At 36.7% G+C, this 16,624-nt stretch overlaps 1 protein-coding gene across 3 annotated transcripts; it reads right to left on the reverse strand.

Moving 5' to 3' along the window:
• Nucleotides 1-3,573: 3,573 nt before the first annotated feature.
• On the reverse strand, nt 3,574-12,038 carry LOC116258696 (protein LONGIFOLIA 1-like). Of its 3 annotated transcripts, XM_031636016.2 has the most exons (7): nt 11,076-11,982; nt 10,710-10,935; nt 9,870-9,943; nt 7,732-9,780; nt 7,244-7,397; nt 5,809-6,625; nt 4,659-5,227 (listed from the first exon to the last, which is right to left on the reverse strand). In XM_031636016.2, exons 2-7 carry the CDS (start codon nt 10,861-10,863, stop codon nt 5,173-5,175), a joined length of 3,303 nt encoding a protein of 1,100 aa, XP_031491876.1. In that variant the 5' UTR covers nt 10,864-10,935; nt 11,076-11,982; the 3' UTR covers nt 4,659-5,172. The 3 variants fall into 3 exon arrangements, with proteins under 3 accessions (XP_031491878.1, XP_031491877.1, XP_031491876.1); XM_031636018.2 differs by lacking the exon at nt 4,659-5,227 and adding an exon at nt 3,574-4,013 and having other exon boundaries at nt 10,710-11,980; XM_031636017.2 differs by having other exon boundaries at nt 4,655-5,227; nt 5,809-6,592; nt 10,710-12,038.
• Between the last annotated feature and the right edge of the window lie 4,586 nt (nt 12,039-16,624).

Here is a 16,624-nt window from a genome sequence, read left to right on the forward strand (position 1 = left end):
CTAATGTCAAATCCGAACTTTTTCTCAATGTAAAAGAAGTAAAATGAGGATCTTAAGTATTGATTTTAGGTTTGACTGATAATCTTTTGTTTGATGAATCATGAAACTTTAGTCACATCGACAAAAACATACCATATCATATCCACATTAGACCGGTGGATTTCAAACCTGGACTAATCAAACGGCCCCTAAATGACAGAGACACAAGCCTAATAACCAAAAACAACTAAATCAGACTTATAATTAATTAGTGCAGTTACTAAAACACACAACCTACTAGTTTCAAAACTGTAGTCTATCTTTCTAAACCCACCTACACTAAGACCAAATTGAGTTGTGTTTCCCTTTTTTATCCCCTTTTAAAGTTTCTTTTTATTATTTTAATTAGGGTATTTTAGTCATTTTCATCCCTTGCACACTCCTCTGAAAGTAACCAGCTTCGCACTAAGACCACAAAAAATAACAATAAGAAGCATGGTTATGTCCAGATGAAATAGTCTAAATTAGAGCCCATAATGCATGAAATGGCCCCAAATGCATACCCAGTTCACGAAGAAAATAAAACAACATACGACTCTATAAAATCCAAGATACTCGGACGAAAGTTGCGAGAGTACTCAAAGAACCCAAAACAAATGAGGCTAACAGAAAAAAAAAAGGAGAAGGACTAAGGCTAAAATAAATAAATAAATAAATTAGAAACTAGAGTTAAAAATAATAAGCACGACTTATTTACCTCTCTCTCTCTCTCCCTCTCTAACGCTCATTTTGGACACCCTGTGTGAGATAGAGGGTCATAGTTGATGGATATGACATCTCGATGCACATAGGTTTCAGTCATTAAAAGCCTCTTTTAGAGGAACCCTCAATGCGTAAGGTAAGGTTTTGAACTATTGAAATCCTTTTCACCAAGGGTTTTAAAGCTTTTTATGGTTTTTTTTTTTCATTCACGTATCTGAATCCGAATTTAAAAACCTAATCATATTCAAATCTAATTTTTAGATTCATATCCAATCTGCATTTGAATTTTAAACTGAATTTAACAAATCTGAATCCAAATTTTAAACTGAATTTGGCTGATTTTTTTTTAAAATGTATGATTATTAGATATAAGATATTTTTTAAAAGTAAATCTGATCCGATTTTTCACTTGGATATTAATTTTTTTTATTCCGATTTTTTTGAACGGTCTGATCGAATATTCGATCCAAATTTGACATCCCTTCGCCGAAAAAAAAAAAACCGACGCTAAAGTGGGAGCAACTGCCCGTCGCCCACCCCAGTCGGCTCTTCTCCCATTATTTTCACTTTTTCAGGTGCTATCCGGTGGTTCTGAAAATTTTCCGGTCTCCGGGAGTCCTCGTTCACAAACCAGGGAAGTGAAGTGAATCAGTTGTTTGAGGCTGACCGGCTCAAAACCAACATTGAATCCGCGGCATTCTCCTCCCGCTGTTTTTAAATCATGATAACAATCTATATGATGGTCACGGATGGTTTTCTTTGCTCTTATTTTCGGATTATACAGAATGTTTCCATGGCCAGATTGAGTTGTGAAGAACAAAAAAAATGTAATGTTGGAGCCTGGAGGCACCCATGCGCGGTCGTGAAGATTAATCGTTCGTGTTCTTGTCATCGGTACACATTGACGGATCTGCCATCACATTAACCATGGTCTTTAGCCCAAGTTGCATGGGACACCAAGTAACTTGATTTGAATCTTCCGGAAGGGGCTTTTGTTTCATCTCAATTTGGAAAGTTGCAGGAAATCCATGTCAGGTAAGGCAGGTCCCTTTTTCTCCGTTTTAACACGAGGAAACAATATTCAAGTACCAAGATGCTTAATTGCATTCTGGTTAGGGCTCTCGCCTCAAGGGACTTCATCTACTGAGCTTGCAGAGGAAGTGGTGCCTATGAGATTTGAATTCTGACTGCCTTTCTAAAGCCAAAGCTGAACCTGGGTGTGATTGAATGTGTTAAATAATGGAAAGCTGATTAGTGAATCAGAATCATTGTCTGCTATTCCTCTGTCCATTTTTCCATTACAGAAACCTTTCATCAGCATTTGTTCATAGATACAGTATTCCCACCATTAATATCCCCAAAGAAAAAAGGTGATGATGGACTTTGATGTGAAGAATTTCCTTTTCATCAAGGCATTGGAATGCTAAATTTAAAGAGGCAGCCATCAAGATGCCTTCTTCCAGAGGGGACCCCTTGGTTTGAGCATCACTTATCATGGGGAAGTTCAACTAGAGATCAGTAACAATGAGCTAGTGAATCACCATTTTTGGAGGACATTAGGGGTACTCAATTTTTGATTCGTGTGGAGCCGGGTATTCAGACCTTCTTACTGGGACTACAGGAACTGTAGATGCCCAAACCTGCAAGTAATGAGAGAATTAAACTATTTCCAGGAGCAGAGCCTCGTTGAGTTCAGAGAATCACACATGCCTACAAACCCACCAACCCCCCGTAATTTCTATCCCTGCTATTGCCTATTTTCTTTGGATGTTTTGGCCATATCTTGTGATATTATTTCACTCATCTTTCTAGACCTGTCCAGGAGAGGTGCTCCAGTTGGTTCACCAATCGATCTCGGTGCATTTTTCGTGCCAATCAAGGATGTTTGTCAACAGGATACGGAGCCACGCCAACACAGATGATTCAGAAGTTGAGGGTGAATATGTGAAACCCAGATCTAGAGTATATAGTTTTCTGCCAAAGAAAAAGCTAGTGAGTATTCTTCGACTCACTAGCATATGAAAGAAACTTTATTTTTTGGCACCAAACCGTATCAACTTTGGATTACGAGATCGTATTCAAATACTATCCACCATTGGTGATGCTCTAGAAATATTTACCAGGCGAAGAAATGTTTCTCCCAGAAGAGATGCACAAAGTGGTAAGCAAGAAAATGAGTGCCACACATTTTCTTTTAGATATGGAAAACCAGTTTCGAGCACCACAAAGCACATCAATTGACATTCACAAAAGCAGGTTCGTTGCTAAATTTCAGGAACACAGAAAAGGGTGAGCGATTTCTTGGTTACAGATCCAGCTTATGAGTTTTCTTATTAGATTCTGATAATTATAGTCTCAAGTGGATCCAGACTTCAATGGATGATTAACCATCGCAATAATCAAAGCATCATCGCTAACTTGAAATGATGACTTGTTATCTGCACCTTGTGCAGCATCGGAATTCAATTCCCAATTAAGAATACTAACCTTTCTCAAGCACTTGTTTTAGGTAACAAATTTTTGTAGTACCTAAAATTAATTGCCTCTCCCGGAAAATTGTGAACCATTCATGTGAAGGGCAACCCACCATGATTAAAACACAAGCAAACACGAACCCCAGGAATGAAACTTGGATCTCTGAGGCCAAGATATGTTGAATATTTGGCACCCATGTGGAAGACATTTGGCTGTCAATGCCCAATTTAAAGATGAACAATAAAGATTGCCTCCTGCAACTGGAAACTCTCCAACAATCTCATCAGTGTACCATGTGGAAGCCTAGCTGGAACTTCCATTATATTCAATTCATAACGGTGCCCTACAATAATGGACCACATTTCTTGGGGGACAACTTGGTCTTTTCATTGGACTGTTACCTATCAGAAAATTTGCAGGAAGTACTGTTGGTTCTCGAACTTGACTTGTGAGAGAAACTGGACCCAGCCTTCCGCTAGCATGTTTCACAACACAACTTAACTCAGAAAGCAGCTCATCAATTATGAAATTTTATGCAGGGCCCGACAAAGATCCATGTAAAGCCCAGACTTGGAAAGAGATGCTTCAGATGTCGGTGAGAGCGAATGTGCACCCAACTCCAAAAATGTACTGCTGTCTGCTCTTGAAAATGGCTTGTGCATATACATCGTCTCACCATCGTATCCATGATTTATTGGATATGTTCATCATTTGCGATAACACATGTGTGGCTATGGTTGGATCAAGGCACAGCCACATTCGATAGCAAAGACAAGTTTGTCCAGGGTATGAACTAGCTGCCAAGCCATGAACATGGGAGAAATGGAAGTTAATGACTACATTATTTAACTTACAATTTATTATGCTCTAAACACAAAGCAGCTTAGACTCCAGGACCTGGGAGTAACACCCAAGAGAAGTTTCTCTCAAAATATGGAGTATGCATATTTAAACTGAACCTATAATTTTACTGGTTAAGCTTCCCAATTATGGTTGGAATTCGACATCAAGGCACCCTTCAGAGGTCCAAGTTTGTAATGTTTAACTAGGATTTTGACCAGTGTCAGATGTAGTCAGATGGCAATTTATCTTTTAGTGAATCTCTTGTTTTACAGTTTTTAGATAAAGAAACTGTATTTGCTGGATCACATGAAGATCATAACTTGCATCCTATCTACTGTATACAAACTATTTAGGTCTTTTGATTGACCAAACCATAAAAACATAAGTTCCGATTTTGAGCAGAACCCTTATGAACAATTTTCGATGTCGAGAGCACAACTGCGCCTCAGGTTGGCCACCATCCAACCTTGGTTAGATTATCAAGCATTTTCGATTTAGACTTAAAAGTTTAAAGGTTAGGTTGCTGGATGCTCAAAAGAACATTGAGTCCTAAAAATAAGCTCAAGTGGTAGTGGAGCAGGTGTTATATGCTCAAAAAGAAGGAATTTACACTGGTTGCTTTACATGTTTGAGCATCTTTAGAGGAAAAAACCACATCTTATATAACGAAAAAGATAAAAGCACAGTAGCCATGGACATACACATGGACTATCATACAAGGAGCCGAATTGGAATGGGAAACTACTACCCTCTGCTTGTCATAAGGTATAAGGGCTAACATGAAAACAAAAAAGTTGCGAAGGAATACAGGCAGGAGAAAGTGGAAAAAATGAGTTCTATGCCACAATTTTGAAGGCAAAAGTGGCCCAAGGGGTTTGGCATAGCTTGTTGGATCAGTGACTGGTAGAAGGTCATTCCTTGATTAGATTTTGCTGTGGGCATCAACCCCCTATGCAAGCTGATGCAGCCCTAGACCCTTTGAGGGGGCAGCTTCGGCTTCCCGTTCCTCAGCCAAAGTGGTACAAAGCAAATTCAAGAAGCACCATGAACAGTATCAATAAGATATAAAAGTGAGAAGTGGGAATATAAGGACCAAATCTCGAGGAAGCTTGTCTAAGAGAAACTGAAAGCAAACATTACTGCTTGGAGCACACCTCGTGGAAACCATCTTTACATGGGAAGTGAAACCAGGGAATCATTTAGTATAATAGTCAATGACATCAATAGCTAGATGTATAAATTATTATCCATCTATTTTAGTAAGTGAACTAGAGAAAGAATGAAGCCTATCTCGTGTATAAGAAAGAGGGTGTAATGAAGCAACTTCAGCCCAAAGAAACACCTCCAGCTATTAGTGTCTAAGCAATTTGACTATGAACTTGTCGTGCCGGACAGTCTGCTTGGAATAGTGGCTGGCCAAACATCCACGTACAGTCTTAAAATTCCATTCAATTACTCCACATATTACCACTTACTAAAACTAGAAACAGTAAAGTTCAGCATGCATTTGGATAACCTGTTTGTGCATATAATTTCCATAGGTAATAGTAATACAAAGGTTAATTTACTTATTTACCACGTTTTCAACAAAGCTAGCCGAAAAATAAAAAGTATACATATATATTTGATTTTGTTCCCTCTTAGAGGAAACAAACATTCGCAGACATACCTACGTATGAAAAATGAAATGGAAAAAGAAATATGAAAGGCAATAACAAATTAATTAGAACATGGTACAAGCTTGCTTACTGGGCTTTTGATTGATGGCCCCTAGTTTGCTTCCCTACCCGAAAATGCCATTCATCTCTGTTGACTATCTCATCCACCAGATCCTTAAATATCATTCTCTCAATGTCCAACACAACTGTGGATATATCATTCTGCTGATCAGACCAATTCTCCAGCCGACACATCAAATGGTTGAGCATGTCATCAAAATTTCCATAATTGTTGCTAGCTATTTGGTCAATTTCTGCACATACCTCATGCAAAAGTCGCTGACCAGTTGCAACCTTCTTAGCCAGCACTGGGACACCAAGCCATGGCTCTGAATCTATCACAGGCAACTTGCTGATAAGCACTTCATTTACGGTGTCAAAGAGAAGCCTCCGTTGCACTCTCTCATGATCGGCCTTCTGTTGAATGGGCAGCCCAGGTTTGCTAGCTTCTTCTTTATATAATCGGCTTGCTTTTGTCTTTTCAAGAACAAAGAACAGGTCTTGGTTGATCAAGAACCCAGAAGAGCAAGGATCGATATGTGTAACTATAATATCTGAAGTCAGGTCCTTGAGAAGGAATCCTGATGCTAACAATATCTCAGAAATGTATCTGTGTTCTGGAGTTGTTTTCTCACAGAGAGATGCAATGTAGTCTGTAGCAGCTTCATCATGAGAAGAATTGAGTCGTTGGAGCCTCTGAACAAGGTGCTCCACATTTGTGAACTTATTATGATTACCTTTTATCGATGAAAAATCGAGAGATCTCCTCGTGTTGGACAAACGGTTGTTCGTACATGGCTTCCAGATCTCTTTGCCTGAAACATCATCCATATTTTGGTTTCCATCATCTGCAAATAATGAAACATATACATGAATTTGTTGCCCTCAAGCTACTTTCACTCTGACATGCCTGTACGTGAGTATGAATACCTTTTAAGACATTTGAAACAAGGGACCAAGTAGGTCAAATGTGAAAAGACAAACTGCAGTCGACTATTAGTTGCAGCTAAGGTTGCAACTATGGTAGCACATGCATTTGAGAATTTTTCTCTACGTCAGTGTTCACATGATTTCATGTGTACAGTAGCAAGTCATGCATTTGAGAACTTTCTGTCATTGTTCACATGATTTCATGTGTACAAAATCTGTTCTTTTTAAATTTTTTGTATAGCATACAAGTATAATTTAAATTTGTGATACAGAACATGTTTTTAAAACAATCAAATATTTATCATGCTTGCTTAACCAGCTAAAATAGCTACAGGCCAACATATTCCAGCTTTCAGATGGACATGACACTCATGGTCCAAGTCTAATAATGAAAATATCAATAATGATGACTAGATCAATTCACTTGAGGTTGGTCAATTATGCTCTCAAATTTTCAGATGCTGAAAATGATATGCATTCTATGTAACAGAAAACAGAGAGAGACCGCATGACAAAAATGGATAACTGTTACTAACCTTTGAAAGGGTGTGTTGTCTTCACAGGAGAAGGCAGATCATCCTTGTAAAATGAATGATCTAGAACAGACACTGGACTAGGCTGTTCAGGCCCTAGACCTCCTAATTCCAGAAATCCACTTTCATCTTTCAAAGTCGATGATGCGCCTTGAATCTGAACAATAAAAAGAATCATGATAAAATATCCAACTCATTACCACAGTAACTGTGACCTGGAAATACATATACAAAGGCAGCTAGTTTGAACTGACTGTAAATGTATTTATTTAGGTATACACTTTCATACTGAAATTTTATTGTAATCATACATCATGGCTCATGATAAGCCAAAGTTAAAATGCTTCCTTGAGTCCTTCCAGAATCATTAGGATACTTAGTCTAGTTAGTTAACCATATGTACAACATTTCACGAGACAAGTGCACATGGTAAATCTGTTTGCATGTCATGCATTTGTAATGAAGTTAGCATGGGATAGGGAAAAGAATACCTTTTCTTCTAAGTTGCTGACTGAAGACTTTTGGAAAACAGAATTCATCTCTGAAGAGCGATCCACACTTGTGACTTCCACATCAAAATGTGATGCAGAACTGATGTTGCTATCTGAACGTGTAGAGGCTTCATTACTTTGATGGTTCAAGTATCTCCCTGTATCACTGCTTTTATCACTTGCATGATCCTCAATGGAACAATCCAAATCTGATATGCGCTTATTGACTTTGCATCTGATATCAGACTGTTGGCGACGACCAGACTGCTTCCTTAGCTTGCTAGAATCCTGTGAATAATTAGGTTGCCTCGTCTTCCTTTCTTCTTGTTTCCCCTGTTGTAGCCGAGGGCTCAAAGATCCTGAATTCTTGGTGGATCTTGTGTCTCTGGTCACCTCTTGAGGTCTAGTCGGTAGTTGAGTAAATCGTGGCTGAGGCTTTTGAGGCCTTCGCAGATTTCCTTCAGTTCTGCTATTGACTTTTCTATTTGCAGAACCTTGACTTTGATTTGCAGTTTCCCTTGTGCTAATTTTGGATGGTAGACCCTGAACTCGACTAGAACCTCTATTGCCATCAATTTCTCGTGGAGTCTTTAAGTCTCTTGTTAATTTATTGCCCTGAGGATAAGTGAAGCCATTGGAATTTATGAAAGATGAGGGGTTGATGTTGGACTTGTCACTAGGTTTTACAGGCCTCATGATAACTATTGGAGATTCATAAGACTTTGGAGAGCAGCTTCCCCTTGTTGGGAGAGAGATTGGGTTATCGTGCTGTGGCATTCGCCTGTTCACAGGCTCCACAGAGGAGACCTGATTGGAGTATGTTTCTGGAGCTTGTAATTGTTGAGTCCTAACTTGATCTTTCTTGGTATCTAGTAACACTTTTGCCTGCACTGCATCCAATAACGCTCTAAGATCTTTCTCAGAATGTTGAAACTTCAGCTCTTTCAATCGTCTTTCAATCTCAGTAAAGACAAAATCAGGTGCTTGAGTTTTTGCTGGAAGATGAGCTTTGGCAGCCTTTCTTGGAGATCCAAGACCACCCTCAAGATGCCGCCATGGAGCTGCTTCAATGGGAACCCGTGAATTAGAAGCTTGTTTCTTTACCAAATCAGTTTTTCTTGCTTGTGGTGACACTGGGTCTATAAGAGAATTTCTTGGTGAGCACAACACTCGATCTAGTCTGGTTTCCAGTTCATGTATTGGTTTTCCTGACGAGCTTGAGTTAGAAATTGGCTCTAGACCCATAAGCTTAGCAACTATACCTGGTCGTTGTCTATTGTCACCAATCTTTTGGTTACTATGATTTTGTAAGTCCTTCAAAGTAGAGCTGGATATGATGTCAAAATTGGAACTCCTAGATGAACAATCTCTCTCATCCAGTGACAGTCTTGGAAGTTCTTTGAGTTTTGCCATGGATTTGTAGTTATCTCTTGAATCACAAGAAGCACGAGGAATTTCTTTTCCATCATAGGAGAACCTACGACCTTCTTTTGTCACTGAATACCAAGAAGCATCCTTCACTTCATGGGAAGCCCTTGGTGAGTCTCTAGATTCTGAAAGGTACCAGGGTCCTTCTTTAAGTCTTGCAAGAACCCTGAGTGACTCATTCAGATCCGCTGGAACTTTTGGCTTTCCACTAATATGTTTCACTGGAGATTCATCCAGCAGTTTTGGAACTTGTAGAGGCCTTGGAGAATCTCTTGGCTTTGTCAAGTGATTTACGTCTGCCTCTTTGGTTCTTGTTTTAACAGACAGCCTTTGAGTGTCTCTGTACATTGAATCTTTTACTATATCTCGAAAATCAAGGGATTGTCTTCCTGTATATGAATGAGCTTGTTGACTAGAAGCTGAAGAGATAGTATGCTTGTTATCTACAGATGAAGTGCAACTTTTTTGTGCATTTCTCAGTGGTCGATCCAAGGAAGAAGGCTCACTGGGAGCTGTTCTGCTAAATTCTACTGAAGAGAAAGATGATGAACAAGAGGAAGACGATCCAGAGACCACTGACAAATCAATATTTGCATGTTGGTTGTGGATTAGATTCTTTTCCTGTGATGGGAAAAAGGAAATACATGATTAATCTCAACTTTGTAACTTCCAGAAAGAGATGTGATCATAATGCAGGTTGTCATTCTCACCACAGATACTCTAGGAGAACCTGCAATCGCCTCAGCTTCAACTTTGCAATTACTTTGCCGGAAATGAGGATGATCTACACAATACAAATGTTAAGCATCAGTCTCACCAAAAACGATTAGTACAAGAGAGTGATATCGGGAGATTAATTATTTGTGGATTCTTTCACTGATAACATTAGAAATTTTGAAACAACAGGAAGGCTTACAGGTAGAACTCAGTAAAAGGAAGTAACAAGTAACAGTGAAACTGTTTTTACATTGGATAAAATTCCAGGGCTTGTAGAAAGCCATGATCCAAACTGAGACTGTATCAAGCTTCCATTTTCACACATCTTTTCTTTCCTGGTGCTGAACTATTTGAACCATTAAATGTCATCGAAATAGAAAATCTCTCTGACATAAGACACGAGCAGATTCTTCAGTCGTAAGTTCCAATTGTTCGCTTTCAGAAAAGGATACAGAACTTGTTATTCTACAATTTTAGCATGTCATGTGACTGTAAAAAACAAACTTTTGCTATTGGTAATAAAAATCATAGTTAACAGCTGAACCACTGTATCAACAACTGAACCATGAGCAATAAAAGAAAAAAAAAAAGAAAAGTTGACAGACCACAAAGCACGAGTAAATAGATGCAGATATTTTTACTCAAGAAAAACAATCTGTTGATGCCTAAAGTTGCGCATTAGAAACCCAAGATGGTGAATAGCAGAAAACGGAAAAAGGAAGAGCATGGATGCTGGAATGAGCACGTCTCTAACATCCAGTTGAAGGGGAGATGAGAAAAAGGAAAATATGGCTGACAGAGAAAGGAAGGAAATGACTGAGTAGCGAGCTAACCTGAAGGAAGCCTCTTATGTTGTTGGGCATACAGGCGCCTGGTTGAGACGAAATGATGCCTATCAAACAATTGAAAGATCCCTGTCATGCATCCAATCTGCTTCTGCAAATCGGGATTATCATCGGTCAAAGCGTGCAACAGTTTAGCAGACATTTTCCCCACAACTTCCTTTCTTCTCTAACTAAGGACGTCCTCCCACTCTTCCCGACCACGTCCGCACCCAGACTATATTTTCAATGTAACAAACAGAAATGGAAATTTTCAGTCAAACTTCCAGCACTCTGGGAAAGAGAGTCGGGTCATCGTTCTGAGAAACCTTTCATAACAAACACAAAAGCCAAGAAGTGTTGGAAAGGGAGAAGTACTTTGGTTCCCAAGGCAGAATCTTTTTGGCTTCAACAGTTTTTAGACTCTCAAAGCAAGAGCTATCCTTTTGACCACATAGTCTCCATGGAAATACTGAGACCCTGCAGGTGTCTGTCCCCTTCTCTCAATCAGATGAAGCCAGACAATTATGCTTTCCTACTACCCAATTTTACTTGCAGACAAATTACTATACTTTATTTCCGCTAACAGCCATCAAGATTTCGCCCATTCTCTTCTTCTTCTCGAACTTGCACCAACCTTGAACATAGAAGTTTACAACACCCAAATTACTCAAATATAAAAAATAAAAACAAAAAAGGTCTTCTCGTTTCTCCTCGCTGCAATTTCACCAAGCAGCCTGCAGATAGCTGCCATTCCCTAACCCATCTAACAACAACGAATCTTTCTCATCTCCTTGTATCAGAATGGGGATCAATCCTTCCTTTATCCTAAGGACCTCCATTCGAAATGCTGATTTTTGACCTTGATAACAAACGGATTGACACTTCTTGAGATTCACCCACACCCAAGAAATCCAAAAGAAACCTTCCTAAATCAATTCCTCAGCCAAACAACAAAATCTGTGAGCAATGGCAACCACATAAAACAAAAGAAAATACAGAACACAATAAGAAACGAGTGAGAAAAACATGAGTTCCTTAAGAAACCATAAGAATGACCAACACTGGGTTTCTACAGAGACAACTGATCCTGTGCAAGGAAGTAACAGAAAAAGGAGAAGATGGTTGTGTTCATCACAAGTAAATGAACGTATAGGAGTCCACGGGAAGAGGTGGGACGGATGCTCAATTGGCAAATAAGGTGGGAGCTGGGAGACGATGGAAATTTGGAAAAAGAAGAGAAAATGAAAAAAAAAAATTGTGGGTCAGATCCTTCCGGGGTCTCTTCCCACATTCCATGTGGGCGATAAAGAAGGTGGGGTCAGCAAATGGCTGATTGGGCATGTGATGACTGTCAGAAACAGATGGTTTTGTGTGCTGGAAAGGTTGCAAATTGAATGCCCTTTTTTTCTTTTCATCTTTATCATAAGATTACACAGAGCTAGTCCAACCCTGTATCCTCGTGAAGCGAAGCTTACGTTGAAGGCCTCTTCAATCTCCAATCTCCGCCCGCTCATGACATCAGCTTCCAGGATTAATTTTAACAGCAGAAGCCTGCTTGTTTCTATTTTCTATTAGAACTATGGCCGATCACACCATGGTAACAGAAATTTACACAAGGTTAGAACGGCGAATGGAAGTCAGCCGAATACCGTGGCTAAAAAACTATAACTGTCACTAAAATTATATATATATATACACACACAATGACCTGAGTCTGAATTGATCCAGGTTCAAGTTTCACCTAAATTCAACCCTTTGAGTATGAATGTAATTCAAAAGCGAGTAAAATTTAGAAACCATATGAATGTTAAGGGTGTTTGATTACATCCAATTTTGATATGATCTTGTAACCGCAAATTTGATAGTCCATGAATTTAACATCAAACTCTCCCTTATCTTAGAGGAGACATTTTGACCATCTAAAACAGCAAAATAAATATCTAAAGCGTAGTTCTTAAAGATTCTTAGTCTGATGAACTATTAAATTTTAAGATTTTTTTTTTCTAAGTCAGCGCAATCATGATATAAATTCTTGAATATGAGTATCATTGACTATCAAGTATATCATGACAGCTAGGTGTGTTTGAATGTGAGAAAATGTTATCCCCAAGGTGAGAAAGTCTCTCTAAGGACAACAGTAAACACAATAGAACCTAGATGTCTTGTATTCTACATATTCAAAAATAAGGAGAGAAAAATTGGTCTCTTAAGTCACAAATAACATCTCGAAATTTTAAATGGTGAGATTTTTTTGGGGTATAATACGGCGGGCTTGAACAATACAAGACAAAAATAGGAAAAAGTGATATTTTTAAAATTAAAAAAAAAAAACTATCATCATAACTCCATGGCCTTTGAGAGTGCAATCTTGTGTTGATGCTTAGCATGGTATTCCCAATGCATGTCAACTAATATATTAGTCTCACCTCATTGATACAAAGTAGGTGTGACCCACACAATTTGAATCAATACCAGTTACTCGCATGAACCTGTATGCCAACCTTCCTCAGAGAAATTATAATTCTCGACATCAACAAAGACATATGAATGCAATATTATGTCTTTCAGAGGCCTTCATAAAACCTCCCTCCAAATGCAGGACAAATATCATCTCTTTCTTTGTTGTTTAACATGATAAAAAAAAAGGTGACCCTAAGGCAACTAGTTCATAAACTTATTCTTATTCATCCCAAAATAAAAGAGTATCAAATTCAGGATATAGCTATTTTTTTTTATTGGGGGTTCAATACATACACCTAAAATTGCAAAGTAAAATTTTTAGAAATGTTAAATAGTAAAATCTTAAATAATTAAATTTTAATTTTTTAAAAATATGACAACTTTTATTATTTCCTCTATTCATTAAATTCTAAAAGAGTGGGCTGTTAGGAGCATTATAAAAATTCAAAAAGTTATTGTAAAAAAGTACTATAATTTGCGACTTATAAAGCCATGATACACTGTTGTCATACTATGCACAGTCGCTAATGCTAATGTAATGACGCTAAAATTCAACTTTTTTTTTTAATTCTTTCCTTTTGTCAAACATGGTAAAATTGCAGCTCAGTTCTCTCTTCTCATTGTTTCACATTTTTCAATGAGTCATCTACTCAACTGTCCTTAATGAACAGAGAAATTGACCCGAATTAAATAAGTGTCTGACAATTACTAAAATTACTCCAAGTCAACATGCGGTTCTTATTATTTTATTAGAAGAAGGAAAGCATGAAAAATTACAAAAATCCTGCCTCAGGAATGAGCGAATTACATAACGCTACTGATCTTCTTTTGCATTTCTCAAATAGTGGCTCAACTCCACCTTTTTTTTTTTTTTTGAAAAATGCTTTTAAATTAGAAAAAAGAGGCGCCTAATTGCCCCTGGTCTAAAATTTTCAGGATTTGAGAATCGTGGATTTAAAATCGGACCCTCACGCCTCCCATTTTAAATCCGACATTTTCTCAATATAAAAAAACAAAAAAAATAAAATAAAGATTTCAAATATGGATATTATGTCTAACGATCCTAAATTTAATAACCATGGATTTAGCCGTATTTCTTTACTGCATTAGATTCATAAATTTCAAATCTAACATACTCAAATGGTGTTTGGCATCAGCAACACATTTTTAGTGTGGTAAAAGCATATAATAGATACAAAAAAACATTTTTTAAAGTGTCTAATAAATCTAACCAATTTTTTGGGTTAAGTGTTTGAAACAGTAATTACTACTCTTAAATGACAGTGTAAAATTAAGAGGTAACTTTGTAATTATCTCTAAACTCAATCCCCCTGGGGATGCAAGCCATGCTGGTTGTTTCCTTGAAAATAGTCCAAAAAATGCAAATCCTTTTAGAATCTAGTACAAAAGATGTGACATTTTTTTTTTAAGTAATTGGAGTCGATACAGATCGATAATTTTTTTAATTAATTACAAAAAAGTTATTTAAATTATAGAATAATAGGTCCAACTTGATTTAAAATTAATAAAGCTTCTATATATAAATAATGTAAATTTAGTGGTCTAGTGTGGGCAATTAACCACTCCAGCCACAACATTGCTCCCCCATTGGGACGCTGAAAGAATTTATCAGGAAAGGATAGAGAATATTTTATATCAAATTAGTTATATTTAAACAAAAAATTGAATTTAATGGAGTAATTTGTTATTCTTATTTTGAAAAGCCGGACTACTTAAATTCTTGCTAAAAAATTAACATTTTAAACAAGACATGAACACGCTAACAATCATGTTTTGATCCTAAGTTGTTTTCATAAAAAAATTTGAGCTTAACCTTGATTTTATAAAACCTACTAATCTTTTATGATTAAAAATGCATTTAAATTTAAAAAAAAAAAGATTATTTTCCATCGACTATTCATCATAACACTACTTAAAAAGTCTTCTTTTGATTACAAATTAAATGGTTTGACCTGAGTCTATCTCTATTTTCGTTGAATTTTACAATAAACGAAATTCTTGATTTTTTAAATTGAGTAAAAAAATGAACAGCCAATATCTAATTTTTTTGCCATGTGTATAATTTTTTTACAATAATATTCAGCCACTATCTTTTAATTTATTTTTAAAGTGTGTTTCAATACAACTTGCTTTCTTAAAAAGAAAGTTTTGAGTTTTTACTTTTTACTACCAGTGTTGTTTTCTTTTTATGATCAAATAAGTACATTTAAATTTAAAAAAAATGAATTAATATATTTTCTATCAAATCATTCTTTAAAAGAAGATGACATAAAAAGTCTGGTTTTGTTCATGATTCAAATAGTTTGATGATATTTAAGTAATTGAGTCTATATCTATCTTCATGGAATTTCACAATAAAGAAAAAAAACTTAATTTTTTTAAAATGAAATGAATTAAACAACCAGCATCTAATCTCTTGCCATCTCTATAAAACTTTTTACAATAATATTTACCAATTAATTTTTATTTTCTTAACAGAAAAAGAGAATTAAGAGAGGAACGGTGCTCAACCATTTCTTTCCTCCTACTTAGACTTCAGGCAACCCCGATAAAAGCCCGGTTTGGGCCAGCTTGATGTCTGAAATGCGAGCCCGGGCCCTATGCTTGGCCCGACTCACTCCAGTTACATTAAATAAATATTCATTTAAATCTAAAATGTTTTTTGAATATAAAATCTATTTTTAATAATAAAATATATGTTATTAATAAAATAAAATTAATTTTTAAAAGTTATCAAGCCAAATCAAGCTCATGTCGGGTTAGTTTTTTGGTTTCGGTCCAATCGAGCTGAGTATCAGCCATCAGGTACCGGTTGGTTACCCGGCCAGATGCCCAAGTCTATTTCTATTATAGCGGGAAAAAAGATACACGAGAGCTGAATCTTGGGGCAAGTGCGTAGAAAATTAACGGAAAAAAAAAAACAAAAAAAAAAAAAGAAAGAAAAACCAATGTAATTAGGTCATACGACAAAGTCACATGGGCGATTCTCTCCACTTTGGACGAAGTGACATGGAAGTCATGTTCATCTAACTCCATATTGACTAAGTTTTTGGCACACATATTCAACCACAATCATATCATCACGTCCATCCAAACGTTGGACAACTTTTCTCACATTTCAACCTTCTTTCAACCAGAAGGTAAGTTCGTCTAAATTACCCAACGTAAAAATAGGCTCCTAAAGCGAATTCGATTCTTGGTCCAAAATATTAAAAATGCATTTTTAAAAAATTAAACAAAATAAATTGAAATAAAAAATAATTTTAAAGTATTCCAGAACTTAGTTAAAATCGATCACTGAATCAAATCGGATTCGTTTCGAATAATTAATTGAAAAATATTTTTAAATAGTTATTTTTTTCAAAAATAGCTAGAACCAATACAAAACACCCTTTTATGTTTAATAGTTTCGGATCTCAAATCACTGACTTAATTTTTACATG

Source organism: Nymphaea colorata, chromosome 8 (genome assembly GCF_008831285.2).
Source record: "Nymphaea colorata isolate Beijing-Zhang1983 chromosome 8, ASM883128v2, whole genome shotgun sequence".
NCBI classification, from domain to species: Eukaryota; Viridiplantae; Streptophyta; class Magnoliopsida; order Nymphaeales; family Nymphaeaceae; genus Nymphaea; species Nymphaea colorata.